We start from the raw sequence: 20,505 nt of genomic DNA on the forward strand, positions 1-20,505 counted from the left end.
GTTTAAGATTCAGTTTGCCCAGATCAGGCTCTGTCTACAAAACTGGCCTCGGTCCTATGTCAAAATTATGAGATTCTAGCAATGTAGTGGTTTGAGAAGACCATTCAAATTGTCAGATTTTCCAAGGCACTCTGTCACTGTTGGAGACATTTTAATAATTTTCTTTCTCAAATTAGCTCAATTTGTTTATTTAGAAACTAACTAGTGTGTGATCATGAAGTTATTAAATGAGTCAATGTAGTTTTATCAATTAAATTTCACTGATTTTAGTGAGTTCAATCCATTTTCAGTGGTGTTAATAAAAATGGTACCAGGTTATTACTTTTGAATACATCAAGGCCTAATTAATATGGGCAGAAAGAAAGACGATTCCTTTGTATTATGCTGCCTCACTGTTACCATACATGTTTTCCTTTCTCCATCCTGACCTGGAGCAATATGGCACAGTGGCTCAGTGGTTAGCACTGCTCACTCACAGCACCAGGGTCCTAGGTTCAATTCCAGCCTTAGGTAACTGTCTGTGTGGAGTTTGCACATTCTCCCCATGTCTGCGTGGGAGTGCTCCAGTTTCCTCCCACAGTCACAAAGATGTGTGGTCAGGTGAATTGCCCATAGTGTTAGGTGCATTAGTCAGAGGGAAATGGGTCTGGGTGGGTTAATTTTCAGAGGGTTGGTGTGGACTGATTGGTTTCCACACTGTAGATAATCTAATACTGAACAGTCTTCTCTGCATGCTGTTTTCAAATATTGCTATGCCCTGTGGCACCAAACTATCTACTTGTGTTATTGATGCTTCCTTGCTGTATTTGAAAGTGGGTAATTTGTCCAAGATACTGTCTGTAGTGGCCCTGCAGTCAGGTAAATCCTCTATATAAGTTATTGTAAAGTGAGCTGTATAAGTCATGGTTTCTTCTGAGCTGAAAATGTGCTGCTGGAAAAGCGCAGCAGGTCAGGCAGCATCCAAGGAGCAGGAGAATTGATGTTTCAGGCATGAACCCTTCTTCAGGAATCAGGGCTCATGCCCGAAACGTCAATTGAAGAAGGGCTCACGCCCGAAACGTCGATTCTCCTGCTCCTTGGATGCTGCCTGACCTGCTGCGCTTTTCCAGCAACATGTTTTCAGCTCTGATCTCCAGCATCTGCAGTCCTCACTTTCTCCCAGATGGTTTCTCTGCAAAACTTCAATCTGTGGGGCACTGCTTCCTTTAAAGCCTCATCTACTGTAGCATTCACACTAAATACAGCTTTGATTTTGTGACTAAACAGTGGTGGACTCCTCATTTACTTAGAATATTCCATCTGTAGTTCACCTTGTTTGGAGGGTGTCATAATAAGGAAAGGCATATTTCACTGCTGTTTGTCTGTTTGTCCCTAAAGAGGGAAATCTTGTGTGGAACTTCTTACGTGCCAGCAGCACGTAAATTGAGCATGCTGATGTCATTTTTTTATTCCTTATTGTAAGGACAGTAGCATTTTTTTTTGTATATTTGATTGTGGACTGAATCTAAGAATGCTAGAAGATTACTGCATTTTTAAAAACATTACCTGACACTAGCTACTGTTTAGACAGTCACTGGTTCAAGCCAAGTAAGGGACAAACCTGAGCCAGAGACTCTAGACAAATGGAGAATGTGCAAATCCCACACAGACAGTCACCCAGGACTGGAATTGAACCCTAGCCCCTGGTACTGTAAGGCAACCGTGCTGACCATTGAGCCACCATGCCATCCCATAGACAAACAGTGATTTGGCTGGCAACACTTAGCTGATTGGTCTGTAGTTTGGTGACCAGTTAAGGTTTCCTGCCTACTGGCAACTGTGCTGAACAACTTGTGGTTGTGAATATTTGAGGGAGAAACCATCAGAAATCTGAAAGGAAGAGTTGTTTTTGCTGTACAGATTAAAAGCAAGGCATTTCAAGCCTTCAAATAGCTGATTTATTCCTCTCAACTAGCTATCACTTCCAATGAATCAGTCAGAGACTTTTGTAAGTGTGAACAAGTCACTCTTTGCCTCCTTCAAACAAATGAAAGTACCTGGGGACGAAGATTGAAAAGCAACAAAAAGGCTATCTCAGCAAACCTTATGGCAAGAACCAATGAATTACCTTCTCAGTCTTTCCATTTGCACATAACACTCATTCTTTTGTGACTGCCTGTATGTATGTATAAAGGGAGAGTTTGTAAATGGCTTTGAATTTGAACTAGTAGAATTATATCTGAGAGTTCATAATTATTTATCTGTGGGTATAATTTCTTCATTTGTAATAAATAAATAAATAGAATTATCATTGGCTGAAATTGTTGCTGATAACCAGTCAAGTAATGCCTTTCATAATATTTATTGACAAAGAAAATGACACATGAGATTAACTAGAATTGTTTTTTGGTGTAATGCAATTTATTCATTGCAAGTAATTTACGTGATTCCAGCAGGTGCAGCACATCTTGGAGCTACCTTCCCTGTACATTCTGAGCTAAGTAATGGGGAAAAATACTTCTCTCCAATGGGAACATGAGAATACAATTATATTGAGATGAGGTTCCGCCATGGTTATGTAGCTAATAGACAAGTATAGTCTTGATTCAAGCCAACAGATTAGGCATTGAAGGACTGTCGGGCTGCACAAAATGAAAAAGGGGATGAGTGGAGAAAATTAGCCCAAACATTTATTTATCATTTTGAAAATATTTACAGCAGAATGGAATTGTGTCCATATCATATAATGGAGATTTTCTTATCATCATTTATAATGAAGCTTCAGAATAAAAACCATAACTGTTCTGCTTATCTGTATCTCTTACAGGATGAATATAAACTAGATAGAGATTTGTCTGAAGTGGATCTGAAAAATGCTATTCGCATACACCATGCATTAGCTACCAAGGCTATTGATTACAGCAAACGACCCAATGTTCTTAAATTGAAGACAGCAGACTGGAGAGTCTTTCTGTTCCAAGCACGGTCAGAATATTGTACATATCTATTTTAAGCATTTATGTTGTCGTTTGAACCAAATTTAATTTGGAAATAGAGTTTTATGACCTGCCCCCTTAGTTTGCTAAATTACATTCTGATAAAAGATTGTTGGACTCAAAAAGTTAACTCCGTTTTTCTCCCCAGACATGCCACCAGACTACTCCTGTTTTTTGTTTCAGATTTCCAGCATTCACAGTTCTTTGTTTCACATTGTTGCTGAGATAATTGATCATTATCAGTTGGTTGACTCAGCAAATTTTGTGATATGTTTTACAGAGCCACCAATTAGAATGGGGCGTCTGGAAAAAAAATCCATGCAACCCATTGCATTGCTATAAGTTTATGCTGCAGCAAGCTGTATGATACAGCACCAAACTTTTATAATGTGTTCATATTAAAATTGATTAATGATTCAGATATTAAATTCAAAATCTTTGACAAACCAGTAGTATTCAAGTTCTGAACCACCCAATGACTATAAAAGTGAAACATTAATGTAATTGTGTTACAAATCAATCATTGACTACATATCTCTTTATAGTGCTGTATGTGATTTTTGCAAAGCCACCAATCAGTTGCTAATCTGCTTTGAAAATGATGTGGAGGTGTCAGTGTTGAACTGAAGTCCAATAGACTTTCTTGAAATCATAAGCTTTCGGTGCATACCCCCTTCATCATGTGAAATGGCAGAGAAGAGCAAACAGACACAGAACTTATAGGCAGAGAGATCTAGGGCAGAGAAATCAAAGGATCATGCAAATGGTGTGAGTGGAGTGTCGACTAATAAGTCTGTGCGGGTGACCAAGGGTGTTAAACGGTGTGAGTAAATTGTCAATGGCTGAAGAACAACCAAAAGAATGACCTATTTTCAATTAAATGAGGTAGAGAGATAATTACAAAAAAAAATGTGTTGCTGGAGACATAAAAAAAAGACTGGAATAACATGGAACACAAACAGAAGTTGCTAAAAAAAAAGCCCAGCAGGTCTGGCAGCATCTGTGAAGAAAAACCAGAGGAAGGGTCACCAGTCCCAAAACATTAACTCTGATCTGTCTTCCCAGATGCTGCCAGGCCCGCTGAGCACCCCCAGCAACCCCTCTCCCTGCTCCAGATTTACAGCATCCACAGTTCTATCAATTTTTATTTGACTGGAATAACATGATAGGTACAGTAGTCACATGCTGAGGCTCTAATCAAAGTAACAAGTAATCCAAAACTGTCCAAATCAATTAAAGTAGAGAGATCATAACAATTTATGAAGGTGATGGTGTCAAAACAGAACAGTAAGCAAGATTTCATAGATATAGAACAGTGTGGAGGGGTGGGAAGGGGGTCATATGTAGTGCAACATGAACCCAAAATGATGGTTGAGGCTATCTTCAAGCACATGGAACTTGGCTATCAGTTTCTGCTCAGTGATTCTGCATTGTTGTGTACCTTGATAAATTATTTTAAAAACTCTTCATGGAAGGGCATTGAAGAAATCATTTAAGATACTTAGTACCTACTTGTGAATATTTTCTGAAATTGTTTTTGCTTAATTTTTATATGTTTAGTCAATCAATTCTGTGCTAGATGATTTGACATGAACATTTGTTTTTGGTACATCCATCATATTTTAATTGAGTCATTTCATTGTATAACTATTCCAAGCTAAATTAGGCATTGCATATCCCCAAATGTAAATACCTATTAGTTTGTCTTTAATCTCTCTATTTGGAAACAAATTTAGATGTAAACTTTTCAGCTAGATTCTGCTTTAAGACTTCCAATCAAGCCTCATTTTGACAACTATATATGTTAATTTCACATTATTTGAGGAATCAGTTCAATTCTGATCATGGGGAAGTTCCATCTTATGCTGGGCCTCGAGATGCAAGTGTATGGAGATGAGTGAAGGACAAAAATAAGATTGTGGATGCATCTATGTAGATACAGCACATTTGGAGATAAAATGATTGGCAACCTGTATCTATCTGTATTTCAGACTTTGCCCATTTAAGAGCTATCGTTAACTGTTACCCTCCTTTAAAGTTTTCAAGAACTTCACACAGCACATTGTATTGCTTTACTTAACCACATCAGTGATACTACAAATGTAGAGTTTATTTTCAATTAAATCATTACATTCTGTCTCCATGATTAGTGCAACGCATTTCAAAAAAGGTTTTTTCATGTGTCAATCAATAAAATCTAAATCTTGTATGCCAATAATAAAAATTGATTGTTAAGGATTGCAATAACACAGGATTTCCTAGGTACAATAATATGATGAAACGTATTTGAATAGAAGTTAAAATTCCACAAACTGTTTGATATTACACTAGTGCCTCAGTGTAATAGATTAATTGATGTATAACTGTGGGACAGGAACAGCCAAGTCTATCTCTGGTTAAGTATAAGTGAGGGAAGCAGAGTCCTAAACATATTGACATACGGAGTGTTAAAGATGTCATGTTCTTTGATAAGAACCTGCCTATCATTCTCTGTGCTCTGGTTATTTGCATGTTGCTTCCTCTCTTTTTTCATCTTCTTTCAATTAACTTTCTGCACTTGTATCTTCTCCCTATACTTTCATTGCCACTCTTCTTTTAGCCTTCTGGCAATGAGTGACCGGTGTTTAAAATTAAATAATTCATGTTATTGCAGGGGAAGGCTCCTTCAAGAATTATGATCAATCGTGATTAAAATTTACTTGTTTTTCAAATTAAATTAGATTAGACTCCCTACAGTGTGGAAACAGGCCCTTCAGCCCAACAAGTCCACACCGACCCTCTGAAAAATAACCCACCCAGACCAATTTCCTTCTGACTAACGCACCTAAAACTATGGGCGTTCAATTTAAATTACATGAGCACAGTAGAACATATTGCTTATCAGTGAACTTTACATATAAATGACAAATGGATATACACATTTCATATTAGGAATCACTACCTCATAGTCCCTCATGTTTTCAGTTGTATTTTCAAGTTCTTGTCGCTCTTAGTTTATTTCCATGGTAGTATGTTTCACTACAGGGGGTATGTTGCACAGTACTGCACTTTTCAGTTAAGAAATAGCACAAAGGGAAGGGGCTTAGATTCAGGTTTGAGCATTTAAAATGTAAAGATTTTCCTCAAATGCATTGGTTTGATTCTAATAGTGCAAGTGGAATTGCCTTTTTCTGCGTATGAGAGGTTCTGCAAACTATGACAAAATAAGCTGGACTATAAATCTTAAAATCTTTTTTGGAACAAAATTTGCGAAATAACTGAAGATCACTGGACCTGAAGTATTAATTCTGATTTCTGTCCACAGATGCTGCCTGACCTGTTGAGTTTTTCCAGCAATTTCTGTTTCTGTTTGTGAAATACTTATCTTTTCATTTCAAATTTTGGCATGTAGAAAAGAGAGAGAAAAAGGGTGATGATATGAACAGCTAAACTATTTTCTATGAACAGAAAATGTGAAAATAATAAATGTTTATACCTGTATATAAAATTTTCTTTGTACCACATGTTGTCATTATTAATTATATCATACATCATCAAAGAATTTTCACATTTTAAGGCAAGAAGTTACACAATCATCTTTACAGTGGCATATTACTATCTCTGAAACCTTATGTTGTGTTGTAACATCACCTAAGAATTGATACAGTTTAAAAACTTGAAAAGCTGATTACATTTCCTTTCTTCACTGGCCTGTTTTTGACTCTGATAATTTTAGAAAATCCTAAATACTATAATAGAGATTGATATTTTCAAAGTAATATTTACCCACTTTTTTGTCATTTCTTCACAGAAGTGAAGAGGAAATGCATTCCTGGATATTGAGAATAAACCTGGTAACTGCCATTTTCTCAGCACCATCCTTTCCAGCTGCTATTGGGTCACTAAAAAAATTCAGCCGGCCTCTTCTTCCTTCTTCTACCACCAAACTCTCCCAGGTGAAATGTATAAAGTTATTTAGTTTGAGGATTGTAAACTCTCAAGTGTAATATGCCACTTGCCTTCAAAATGATCTTTGCCATGGAATTGATATGGACCATTGATTGGCTTATGGATGTATTGTGGTGCAGTATGTAGCACCCCTGCATCTGGACCAGAAGCTCTTGGTTTGAGTCCCACCCAAGGACTTGATGGTCAAGGAAGGTGCATTCTTAATGTGACCAAAGAGGTTGCATATAAACCTGTGAATCCTTCCAAGATATGACAGTAGCAAGTATTAAAATTCCTAGTCAGCCATCTAATGGAAAGAAAAGGGTTGATCCTGCAACATCATTATTTATAGCTCCAGTTAACAATGTGGACATAGTGGGAGTAGAGTTAGTCAATGTATACATCAGGTTGCAATCATGAAACATTGTCATAGTCAGCCAGGTGTGGTTCCTGTATGAGTATAGATATCCATGTGCTTGCAGTCTGGGCATTAGGATGGAGTGAGTCTTGTGGGTTGATTGCAACCCATTCAGGGAACCAGGTAGTTCAGTCAGGATGCTGTGGAGTCATCAGTCTTGAGGAGGTGCACAAAATAAGACAAAGAGAAGGATTGGGTACATTGAAAGTGGATGGGAGAGAAGATAATGGTGACACAGGATCAGGACTGGTCGTGTGGTGTCCTGTTGGGTGAGTAAGTAGGAAGCAGAGAGGGAAGGAGGGCTTATAGTTTGAGAGGTATTATGCACTAGGGGCCAGATCCCCTCAAACATTTCAAGAAAGTAGCCTGGACCCAAACTTTGATAGTTGTTTCAAGCAGGTGTATAGTGGATATTCCAGCAGTGATGCAGCTGTTCCAATCACTTAGTTTTGAACAAAACAGATTTATTTGCAAGATTATGGAGTGAAACAAACAAACAAAAGAGAACAGAATACAGAATAGCTTAACTTATCTGAAAACCCAACTTAATGATGCTGTTCCAAATACTTGCAACAATCCCATAAACACCCCTTTGAAAAAAAAAGGAAAAATCCAACACCAGTTCTTACAGGAGAGAAGTCAGAGAGAGGAAGGATCAGCGTAGACCTGCTTCTTTGGGTGTAGCAGCTTCACAAGTGACCGACTACTTTCAGTGAACAGCCAGACTGCTAAAACCCAAACTAAACAAAACCCGAGAAAAGCTGAGCTGCAAGATCTGGCCTCTCCCCTTTCATTGTACAAGTGTTTATTTTTCAACGTGAAAGCATTCTCAAGTAGTTTAACCCAGATTTTTCAGAATCGCTGCTTCTATGACTTCTCTGAAAGAAAAGCCAAAGATAACATAACCATATTAAAGGAACAGCATCATCACAAGAGGATTTTTTAAAAAAAACATTCATGGGATGTGGGTGTCATTGGCTGGGTCAGCATTTAGTGCCCATCCCTATTTGGCTTTGAAAATGTGATGGTGAACTCTCTTCTTGAACATAGAACATAGAACAATCCAGCACAGAACAGGCCCTTCAGCCCTTGATGTTGCACCGACCAGTGAACTAATCTCAGCCCATCCCCCTACACTATCCCATCATCCATGTGCTTATCAAAGGACTGTTTAAATGCCCCTAATGTGGCTGAGCTAACTACATTGGCAGGCAGAGCATTCTATGCCCTTACCACTCTCTGAGTAAAGAACCTGCCTCTGACATCTATCCTAAATCTATCACCCCTCAATTTGCAGCTATATCCCCTCATAAAAGCTGATATCATCATCCTAGGAAAAAGATTCTTACTATCCACCCTATCTAATCCTCTGATCATCTTGTACATCTCTATGAAATGTTCTCTTAGCCTTCTTCTCTCCAATGAAAAATGACCTAAGTCCCTCAGCCTTTCCTCGTAAGACCTTCCCTCCAGACCAGGCAACATCCTTATAAATCTCCTCTGCATCTTTTCCAATGCTTCTACATCCTTCCTGTAATGGGGTAACCAGAACTGCACATAATATTCCAAGTGAGGCCGCACTAGAATTTTTAATAGTTACAACATGACATTACGGCTCCGGAACACAATCCCTCTACCAATAAAACCTAACACGCTGTATGATTTCTTAACAGCAGTATCAACCTGGGTGGCCACTTTCAGGGATCAATGTACATGGACACCAAGATCCCTCTGCACATCCACACTACCAAGAATCTTTCCATTGACCAAGTATTCTGCTTTCCTGTTATACTTCCCAAAGTGAATCACCTCACATTTATCTGCATTGAACTCCATTTGCCACCTTTCAGCCCAATTCGGCAGATTATCCAAGTTTCCCTGCAACCTGTAACATTCTTCCACACTGTCCACCACTCCACCGACTTTAGTGTAATCTGCAAATTTACTAATCCATCCACCTTTGCCTGTGTCCAAGTCATTTATAAAACTGACAAACAGCAACAGTCTCAAAACAGATCCTTGTGGCACACCACTCATAACCAGACTCCAGGCTGAATACTTTTCATTAACCACCATTCGCTGCCTTCTTAGAGAAAGCCAGTTTCTAAACCAAACTGCTAAATCACCCTCAATCCCATGCCTCCGCATTTTCTCCAAAAGCCTCCCATGTGGAACCTTATCAAGGGCTTTACTAAAGTCCATGTACACCACATCAACTGCCCTACCCTCATCCACATGCTCAGTCACCTTCTTATAAAACTCAATGAGGTTTATGAGACACGACCTGCCCTTAAAGAAGCCATGTCGACTATCTGCAATCAAATTGTTGATCACTAGATGATTAGAAATCCTCTCTCTTATAATCCTTTCCAAAACCTTTCCTACAACAGATGTAAGGCTTACTGGTATACAATTATCTGGGTCATCTCTACTGCCTTTCTTGAAGATTTGCAATCCTCCAGTCCTCTGGTACTAAACCTGTAGACAATGTTGACTCAAGGATCAAGGCCAAAGGCTCCGCCATCTTCTCCCTAGCATCCCAGAGAATCCTTGGATAAATCCCATCTGGCCCAGGGGACTTACCTGCTTTCACTCCTTCTAGAATTGATAACACTTCCTCCTTATTAACTTCAATCCTTTCTAGCCTAATAGCACATATGTCAGTCTTCTCCTCTACAATATTCTCCTTTTCCTGAGTGAAAACAGATGAGAAATATTCATTTAGCACCTCTCCAATCTTCATAGGGTCCAAACACAATTTCTCATTTCTGTCTATGACTGGCCCTATTCCTACCCTAGTCATCCTTTTATTCCTCACATACTTATAGAAAGCTTTAGGGTTCTCCGTTATTCTCCCTGCTAGATACTGCTCATGTCCCCTCCTTGTTTTTCTTAACTCTCTCTTTAAATCCTTCCCAGCTAATCTGCAACTCTCTATCACCTCATCTGAACCATCTCATTTCAACGTCACATAAGTATCCTTCTGCTTAATAAGAGATACAATGTCTTTCGTAAACCATGGTTCCCTTATCTTATCGCTTCCTCCCTACCTGCCAGGGATATACCTATCAAGGACATGCAACATGTGTTCCTTAAACCAGCTCCACATTTCGATTGTCCCCATCCCCTGCATTTTGCTACCTCATTCTATGCCTCCTAAGTCTTGCCTAATGCCATTATAATTGCCCTTGCCCCATCGATAACTCTTGCTCTGTGGCATGTACCTATCCCTTTCCATTACTAAACCAAGCGTAACCAAATTATGGTCACTCTGTCCAAAGTGCTCACCTACCACTAAATCAAACACCTGGCCTGGTTCATTACCAAGTGCCAGATCCAGGGTGGCCTCCCGTCTTGTCGGCCCTTTGACATACTGTGTCAGGAAACTCTCCTGCACACATTGACAAAAACTGATCCATCTGACATATTAGAGTTATAGCATTTCCAGTCAATGTTGGGGAAGTTAAAGTCCCCCATAATGACCAGCCTGTTTCTTTCATTCTTACCCAGAATTGTTTTGCCAATCTTCTCCTCCACATCCCTGGACCTTTGCGGAGGCATATAAAAAACTTGCAGCAGTGTGACCTCTCCTCGCCTGTTTCTAACCTCAGCCCATACCACCTCAGTAGACTCGTCCTCGTTAAAAGTTCTTTCAGCCACTGTTATACTGTCCTTGACTAACAAAGCCACACCTCCCCCTCTTTTACTACCTTCCCTGATCTTAATTAGATTAGATTACTTACAATGTGGAAACAGGCCCTTCGGCCCAACAAGTCCACACCAACCTGCCGAAGCGCAACCTACCCATACCCCTACATTTACCCCTTACCTAACACTATGGGCAATTTAGCATGGCCAATTCACCTGACCCGCACATCTTTGGACTGTGGGAGGAAACCGGAGCACCTGGAGGAAACCCACGCCGACACGGGGAGAACGTGCAAACTCCACACAGTCAGTCGCCTGAGTCGGGAATTGACCCGGGGTCTCAGGCGCTGTGAGGCAGCAGTGCTAACCACTGTGCCACTGTGCCGCCCACTTAATGAAAGATCTAAACCTTGGAAACAACAACATCCATTCCTGACCCTGCTGTATCCATGTCTCTGAAATGGTCACAACATCGAAGTCCCAGGTATCTATCCATGCTACAAACTCACCTACCATATTCCAGATACTCCTGGCGTTGAAGCAGACACACTTCAAACCAGCTTGCTGTCTGCCAGCATATCCCTGTGACTGTGAAATCCTGTGTCCACATCCTCCCTACTCACATCCTCCAACTACATCTAAGGTTCCCATTCCCCAGCTAATTTAAACCCACCTGAATACCACCAACAAATTTCCCACCCAGGCTGCACTCCATTTAGCATAGGTAAACCTACAATGCCACCAGGAAGGGAGTACCAGAATTTTGACCCAGTAACACTGAAGGAATGGTGATATATTTCCAAGTCAGATTGGTGGGTGGCCTTGAAGTGAACATGCCAGTGGTGGTATTCCCATGTATGTGCTGCCCTTATCCTTCAGGATGAAACCAGTTGTGGATTTGGAAGGTGTTGTCTAAGGAGCCTTGGTGATCTTTTGCAGTGTACCTTTTAGATGGTAACTGCTGCTGCTGAGTTTTAGTTGTGGAGGGAATGAACGTTTGTGGAGAGATGGATGAGAGTCATTGACTGGACATGGTACATGTACAAGGAGAATTGTAGTCCATGAGGCTCAGTGAGTGGTACGAGTAATGTTGGAGTTAAAGTAAATGATAGCCTGTAGTATGACATAACATTGAGGAGATAGTGGCTGTATCCTTGCACAACTCAGAATATTCATCAAGCTTTCTCCTGCACTGAAGAGTGTTCCATAACCAGACTGCTTTATTTGTCTACCTGGCTATGTCTGGTGGCATAGCTTTCTTTGGTGGCCAGCAGGAAAGATAACTGCCATTGTTTCCACCACTCCTTTTTCCATCAGCACCTCCAGCTTCCCATCCATGAGCTTTGATTCTGAGCCATATCCTCAGAGATAATGGCCAAGCTCCAGCATATGAGGGGCAGTTTCTGGATTGCAGCCACTGAAATGGCTTTAAATATGGTTCCAGTGATATAAATGCCAGAAGGTCCCAGCAGTGACAAGCACGTTTGCTTCTCTTCCTGCACAATTCCATGAGAAGGTTAAGGAGCCTGGCTGCATAATTAATAACGATTGTATGAGAAATATTACAGTAAGCCATGGCAGCCTGGGTGCATGAATACACTGGACAAAGCACTTCAGTATAAAATGGGAAAATTCAGCCCTAGTTACAGAGTCATAGACTCATTCGGCATGGAAACAGACCCTTCGATTCAACTCATCTGCGCTATCCAGACATCCCAATCTGATCGAGTCCCATTTGCCAGCATTTGGCCCATATACCTCTAAGTCCTTCCTATTCATATACCCATCCAGATGCTTTTAAACTGCACTTCCTCCGACAGCTTGTTCTGTACATGTGCTACCCTCTACATGAAAAGGTTGCCCCTCAGGTCTTTTTAAATCTTTCACCTTCCATCTTTGAACTATGCTCTCTAGTTTTGAACTCCCCGATCCTAGGAAAAAGATCTTGGCTATTCACCCTACCCATGCCCCTCATATAAACCCCTACAAGGTCATCCCTTAGCCTCCAATGTTTCAGGGAAAGAAAGCCCCAGCCTGTCAACCTCTCCCTATAACTCAAACCCTCCATCCTGGCAAAATCCTTATAAATTGTTTCTGCACTCTCTCAAGTTTAACAACATCCTTACTATGGAAGGGCAACCAGAATTGTATACAGTATTCTAAACATGGGCTCCCCAGTGTTCTGTATGGGTGGAACATGATGTCAAGCTCCTAGCCTTTAATAATGTTCTGACCATTAAAGGCAAGCGTGCCTTCTTCATCACCCTGTCCAACTATGTACCTGCACCCCTAGGTCTCTTTGTTAGGCAACACTCCCCAGGGCCCTATCATTAACTGTATAATTCCTGCCCTGGTTTGCCTTACCAATTGCAGCACCTCACATTTATCCAAATTGAACTCCACCTGCCACTCCCCAGCGCATTGGCCCATTTGATCAAGATCCTGCTGTACTCTAAGATAATCTTCACTGTGCACTTCACCATTGTTTTAATTCAGTTCACTTATATTGAACCAGCAGCAATACTTGAAATTTGATATGTCTCCAATTTGAGTAAAATTCAATATTGCGCAAGCTATGGTTGATGCCCTGAAATTTCAAAGTTTTCAAATACGTTGGTAATTGATAGGGTAGATACAAAATATTTTTTGTTGGTTGTTCAGTCTAGGACCAGGGAACATAGCCTTAAAATGTAGTTATGCCTTTCAGAAGCACTATTAGAAAATGCTAAACATTAAAAGTGATCTGGAACTTTTATTTTTTCCAAATAGCAGCTAATGGCAGGTTGGTTGCTAATTTTATATCCGAGATGAATAGAGTTCTGCTAGCCAAAGGTATTACAGGATATGAATGAAAGGAAAGTTTATAGACTGAGGTCATAGACCAGCCGTTGAGATATGGCACAGGGTTAAGGGATTGAATGGTCTCCTTCTGATATTATTGGATCTAACCTGAATTGCAACCAATCTGAATACGTGGACGAAAACTAGCTTTCTTATCTTTAATTTAGACATAGTCATTTAACAATAAATGTTCTTGTTTGTCATCATTGATGACAGTAGAATTGAATGTGTGCTGCGTTAGTGGTGTTCTTTTGAAATTACCCGATGAATCGTCACTGCAAACAAACCTAAAATTCATCTTAATATGAAACATGGAAGCTTTTATTAAAAGCAAATGAGACATGTGTAAATAGATTCTGGAATCTCGCATGTTACTAAATACATAATTTCTAGTGATTTTTATGTACACTGTCCTACACAGAATATAGAATGATGCAGGCATATTCAAAGTTTATATGAAGTCAACATTTAAAGGTTAAATGACTATTAGTTGATAAATTGTCTGTTAGTTCATCAGAAGCAGCAATTATCTTTAGCTAATTTAGTAGAATTTGGTGTTTTTCCTAATTTTTTTTGTTTTGCTTTTGGAGAAATTGTGTCAGATAGATTTTTAGGTGTTTGCAAAGTATATTTTTAGAATAAGCAATATAATTGTCTCTGTGTGTTAGTTGGAAAATAAGAAAAGAGAAATAAATCCAGGATATAGGGTGGATCAATATGGATTAGCAGCTACCTGCCTTCACCCACCTTTGCATGCAGAAACAGGCAAACAGGAGTAATCGATGCCTGCTGGACGATTTGGGCTACTCTCTTAACCTCAAATCCAGACTGAGGTAGTCATGAGCAGTAGAGCATGAATATAATAAAACGTTTGCAACCTCCACGATATTTATTAGGTAATATATAAACATAAACAGCAACAATTCTGATACTTGGACAGAGGTCTTATAATATAGCTGCATCAGAGATCCAAGATGATAATACTGCATTGCCTACTGCACATCTGTCAGAGCGAGAATGAAGCATAGATCTGTACATTAGGTCAAACTTTCAGAAAGGCAAAATGAACATGACAGCCAAATGAATTATGGGTCCCACTCTTCAACTGTGTCGCTTGTGTGATGCTATTTTTAAATGCCAAAATCGGGGCAGGAAGTTAGTTTGGCACTCAAGTTGAACAGACAGCAACCTCTGCAACAATTAATGATACTGAATGCTTCAGGATGTGAAAGCCGCCTGTTGGCTCTGGCAGCAAAGGGAGATGGGAGTCATGGTAGGCCTTACCACTATCTTGCTGAATAAAAGAGACAGCTCTGACATGGGCACTAATGTAAGCCATACTGCTTGGGTTTACCAATTCACCCTTTCAAAATCCTGTCAATTTTCTGCAGTCTGTTAAAAGAAAGTATAAGTCAAAGTCCTGCAGCGGAAGCTGGAACTAATGCTCTGCAATCCTAGCTTGTTATCATATCAGCATACCTACCTGTCATGCACTCTCAGACTGCTTCCCCCATCACTATGGTTCTAACACTGAAAGGTGCTTATAAGTATTCACCGCTCACTACCTCACCATTCCACCCCTCTCCCCACCCTTACCTCCCCTCTCTTTATTTGCAGCTTCCCCTACCCCCACCTCCATTCCTGAAGAGGGGTTATACCCTAAACATCGACTTCTCCATCTCCTAATGCTGGTCAGCTTGCTGTGTTCTTCCAGCCTCCTGCTTATAAGGTCTCATAGCAGTCTGGTGATCTTTTCTCCAGGATTCCTGAACTGTGCTCCTAGTGGACTAACAGAGGCTCCACAGAGCATGAGCCTCCTATTCAAGTTCAGAATGACATCACCATTCTCCCAGCACTGTCACTCCACCCTTGCTGTTGTCTGTTCATAAGCCACTCCCGACTACTGCCCAAGGTGATGAAGTTCAAAGCTGGAACTTCTAAGGCCAGAGCTGTTTGAGTCTATCCTTCAAGTCTGTCTTCTAATTCCTCCACAGCAGCCTTCCACCAACCATTTTGCATGTGTTGGAGTAGCACTGCATGGGAATGCAAAACCAAGCCAAGGTGCAGAGATGACAGGCTCCAAAGGGAATGCACAAATGTGATTAGTTGTCTTTGATATGGAATATTGGATGGATTGGTTGATGACGTTAGTTTGGAGTGGTTGTATTTTTGGTGGCTTTTATTTCACCATTATGCCCTGGAGGGCATTATGAGTCTCAGTAACTGAGGAGAGGTAAAATATATGTCTACTACTGAATATAGAATTAGGCTTCTCTTTGTGGATTCTGTAGTTAGATGAGCTAATTATGGACAAGTGTAATTTCATAAATATGATGGAGTCAGCTGACTTCACTTTGGGTCAAAAAAGTTTTTTTAAAAGTATGAGTTTTGTGGGAATTCTGGCAGAAATGTACTTTCTGAAGAAGGGCTTTCACAGTGAAATATATTATTTTCATGTGCTCCAATGTGAAAAAATGATTGAGTGGTTTAAGGTGAAGAAAGAAGCACTGCTTTTAGCCCAAAGCCTTAAGGTAACTCTGGCCAATTCCCTCAATGTCTTCAGGCTGCACTGTGTCAAACCTGGCATGTTCAATTGACTGAGTAGTCTTTATATATGCTCTGCCTTGTCTTACAAGCAGAGAGGCAGTGTTGAGATGCTAGAAGTTTGGAAAGCACATTGATGAGTGACAGCCAAGTTCTGCATTTCATCTTATGAGTAAATGAACAAACACCATGTAAAGATTAATTATGTGGCAAGTTTGCTTTGTGGCATGATCTTTCCAACTAATCACATAGTAATGTTTACAGTATGACCTGCATGTGAAATTTGAAAAAGCAATGACCTGTATTTTCCAATCAGTGGTGAAGCAAAGGCACTTATCACTAGCCTTAACCAAAATTGCTCACTTAATTACACAACAGCCCAATTAAAACTTTGCTGGCATCCCATAGGATTCCTTTATGAAGTAATCTCTTATGGATCCCTATAGCATCATCCAATTGATTCCTAAGTTCCAGAGCATGTGGAGCGGTAAAGAGATGCCATGCTGACAGAAGCTTTGCAAACTGACAGACCTGACTGACCACAATGAGTAGAAAAGACACATTTCTGTTTTATAGGCTTCCACTTTAAACTGTGACAGTATCTGCTAAAAAAGTTGAAAATACAATTGAAAAATCTATGTTTACAAAATTATATCCCTGTGATGAACAGAACATTTGAAAGTTATTACTCTGAACAAAATATTTATAAAGTCAAATAAATATGAGCAAAATTGTGTTAAATTTAAACAAAAACATTTTGAAAATTCAGATTGATGTGAAGAGGTTTGAATTACTGTATTATTTCCCTGCCATAAGGCTGTTCTGAAAATATTATTCTTGGTGGCATTATGAAAAGACTATGATGCCAGAAGAGTCTATGTGCTTTCTATCACTGTCCCAAAATATTATAGGGAAGGAAGCAAAAAATAGCCAAAATTTGCACCAGTTTTCATACTCATTTGACATCATACCCCAGGTACCCTACCCATCTGGCACTCAACTTAACTGGCATCCTATGCTTTACCCATCTAGCACACTACATTCCTAACACATTGACAGCACATTTAGCTGAGGCACTTACTTTATGGGAATCAAAGGTAATAAAGAGAAGGCAGGAAAATGGGGAGAGCCATGATTGAAGCAGACTCGATGTGCTGAACAGCTTAAATTTCCTTCAATAACTTATGGTCTTGTGGTGTTATGACAGCAGCTGTCAAATTTGCTGTCTGTGATTCTGGTCAGTTATTTTTCAGAATTCAGCAGCTGTCTATTATGAAAATAGGGCATGGTTTATCTTCTTCTGCCAGTTCAGTACGATTAAAATAACTGTCAGAATGGAAGCATGGATTTGTATTTCTGTGTGTGTTCTGAGTGGAATCTCATCCAGCTGCAATTGTACAGAGCATTGGGTGGGATCAATCTGCAATATTGCAGGAGGTTTTGGTCACTATCTTTAAGGAAGGATGTACTTGCAGTGGAAGCAGTACTGCAAAAGTTTATTAGATTTATGCCTGGAATTAGAGGATTATCTTATAGTGAGAGGTCAATTTGGTCCCTAATCTTTGATGTTTAGAAGAATGAGAAGAAATCACATTGAAACATTTAGAGGTTCTCAAAAGGGCTTGATAGGATAGATGCAGATTTCTTTTCCTTGAGTGCAATATACAGAAGGTAGGGTTGCAGTCTCAGGGTAAGTGGAACAATCACTTAGAACTGAGATGAAGAGAAATTCTTTCATTCGGGGGTTGCATATATTTAAGGCTGAAGTAGAAGAATGTTTTTTTTCTCAGGTAGTTTAGGATTATGAGGAATGGCGGAAAAGTGGAGTGGAAATAGAAGATCAGGCACAATCGTTTTGAAAGCAGGTCCGAAAGCTTGTTCTTCTAAATAAACTTGTTGGACTATATCCTGGTGTTGTGTGATTTTTGTCCACCCCAGTCCAACATTGGCTCCTTCTCATCTTTGAAAGGCAGAGCAATCTCTAAGGTTGTACTCCTGCTGCTATGAAGTTCTTTTAGTTAATACCCTATTTTTCCTCAGGGTATACTATTGAATCTTTTTTTGAAGTTACAAACATCATAGAATCCAAAATTTGATGGGGATTTCAACATTTTTTGCACTATTCTTGCTGCAAAAGCAAATCAAATAGTTAGGCTTGTTGCTGAGGTATAATTGAGCTTTTGACATTATTCTAAGTTTTAACTACAGCTGACCGTCTAACTGGCTCTGGATAATTGGCTTTAAAGCCTGAACTGTCATTTAATTTCATCACCAAAACATTTTTTTGAATAATAAAATTTGATTTTTGTGTTCTCTTATGTTTGTTAATGATGTTTTAACTTTTACTTTAATATTATGTCTCAAATGATATGCTATTTTGTGTAATATAGTTAAATAGAATGGTAATTGGTGCTTTTTACTTCCTAGTTTGTTTTTTGTGAGAATTCTTTGATTTGATTGCTTAGACTGCTTAATGACTTGCTTGTTCCTAATGCTAGACATGTCCTGTAGATGGTGCCTGAATTAAAGTTGCATTTTAAAAAGGCAAATCAATATCATGGAACTTGTTAAATTTTTGTGGACACCTTTCTTCGAGGTCAGTAGCAAGTGTTGTCCTTTCGCCACTGACTGGAAAATATGGGTCAATAATAATTTGCCATATGTTTTCGAATAATTTTAGAAGCATGTTTTATGAATTCCAATATTTAATGTGAGCTTCTGTTTGTATAATGACTTTCAAAGAAATTATCACACAAAGATGTATTTGTAAAATCTTTTTATCAATGATAAACCAATGGTATGTATAAAACTAAGAGTCCTGCATTTTTATGGGATGTATTCAATTATAAAATCAATTTATGTATGCTCTGTGGAATAAAGGAGGAGCAGCTGAAGTCTCATGAGACCAAGTGGAGACAGATTTCAACTGAATTAGCAGAACACAGTACTCACCCTCCTGAGAAGAATGTAAAATCTAAAGATGCAGAGGAATTCAGACTTAAAGAACATTATTTGTTATTTGAGGTGAGTATACTTTTTTAATGGTAAAGAAAGATGTGTACAGAGTATGTAATAATGATTCACTAAAAACTATACAATGGCTTTTGCTGCAAGAAAGATGTGGCAGTCAAGCCACTTTGCTTGACTCCAAGGGTTTAATACTCTCATATTACATTTTTGAAACTTTATCTTTGTGCCACTTTTACATGGGGCATGTTCACTTAGGTAAATGCTGTTATCAGCTTATATGCACATATTGTTGAAGCTGCATAATAGCCATGATGTAAAATGATTGAGGAAGTAGGTTTTTGGTTTCTATTTGTAGCAGCATTGTAGATATATTTAAAAAGAACATGTTTATATTGTCATCAGAAGAATTCTTCCCTGATGTGAGTAAAAAGGACAGAGACTTTTGACATCAGATGGCTGGTGCCTCATTCATGGAGTCCCATTGATAGGGCTTTGAGCAATGCAGGCCACAGACCAGTTGAGGGGTTTTCCTGTTATCCCTCTGGATTTACCAGCCTCTAGGGGATCATGGACCACTAACACAAAAGCAAGTATGCTAGAGTACAACTGAAGAAGTGGTGAAACTGCAGCCTCTATTTTTATCATTAATTTTAGAGATGAAAAATCATACCAATAATCTTATAATTTTCTGGCCAGTATTTTCTCAAGCATTGCAACTTGTCCGGAGATGCTAAGTATGAAATAAACCTTAATATAACTAAAATCTAATACCATTAGGCTGTAACGTGTATGACTACAGATTATTTTATTTGTGAAATATTTCAGTTTGAAGATAACTTTACACAAGAATCAAACTATTAATAGTGTTGAATCAAAGTCTTTCATGATCAGGTTTGAATTCATTTTCCCATTATCTTAATAGCATCATGCATCATTTTACTCATGTTAAAGCTCGTGTGACTGAATATTATTCATTAAGGTTCTATTTGGTAATGGACAGTAATACATATTCATATTTGTTCCATACCGGTTCTATTTGATTGAAGTTGTGAAATTCAACACGTTTGTGGACTGCAGACTAAACCTGCCATGAGTAATTGCTTTGGGGCATTTATACCTTATCTACAAGTCTTTTTAGTGATCAAGACGAGAAAGTTCTGTTGATATACAGCTTTCAGTCCC

General features: G+C 39.2%; 1 protein-coding gene across 1 annotated transcript in view; it reads left to right on the forward strand.

Annotated features, from left to right (window-relative positions):
• Positions 1-20,505, forward strand: part of LOC132823070 (PH and SEC7 domain-containing protein 2-like) — a 139,828-nt gene that overhangs the window by 108,523 nt on the left and 10,800 nt on the right. The window contains exons 11-13 of the mRNA XM_060836611.1: positions 2,807-2,964; positions 6,766-6,910; positions 19,234-19,377. Coding sequence (XP_060692594.1) covers positions 2,807-2,964; positions 6,766-6,910; positions 19,234-19,377 — 447 coding nt within the window. The remainder of the gene's footprint in view (positions 1-2,806; positions 2,965-6,765; positions 6,911-19,233; positions 19,378-20,505) is intronic.

Source organism: Hemiscyllium ocellatum, chromosome 16 (genome assembly GCF_020745735.1).
Source record: "Hemiscyllium ocellatum isolate sHemOce1 chromosome 16, sHemOce1.pat.X.cur, whole genome shotgun sequence".
NCBI lineage: Eukaryota > Metazoa > Chordata > Chondrichthyes > Orectolobiformes > Hemiscylliidae > Hemiscyllium > Hemiscyllium ocellatum.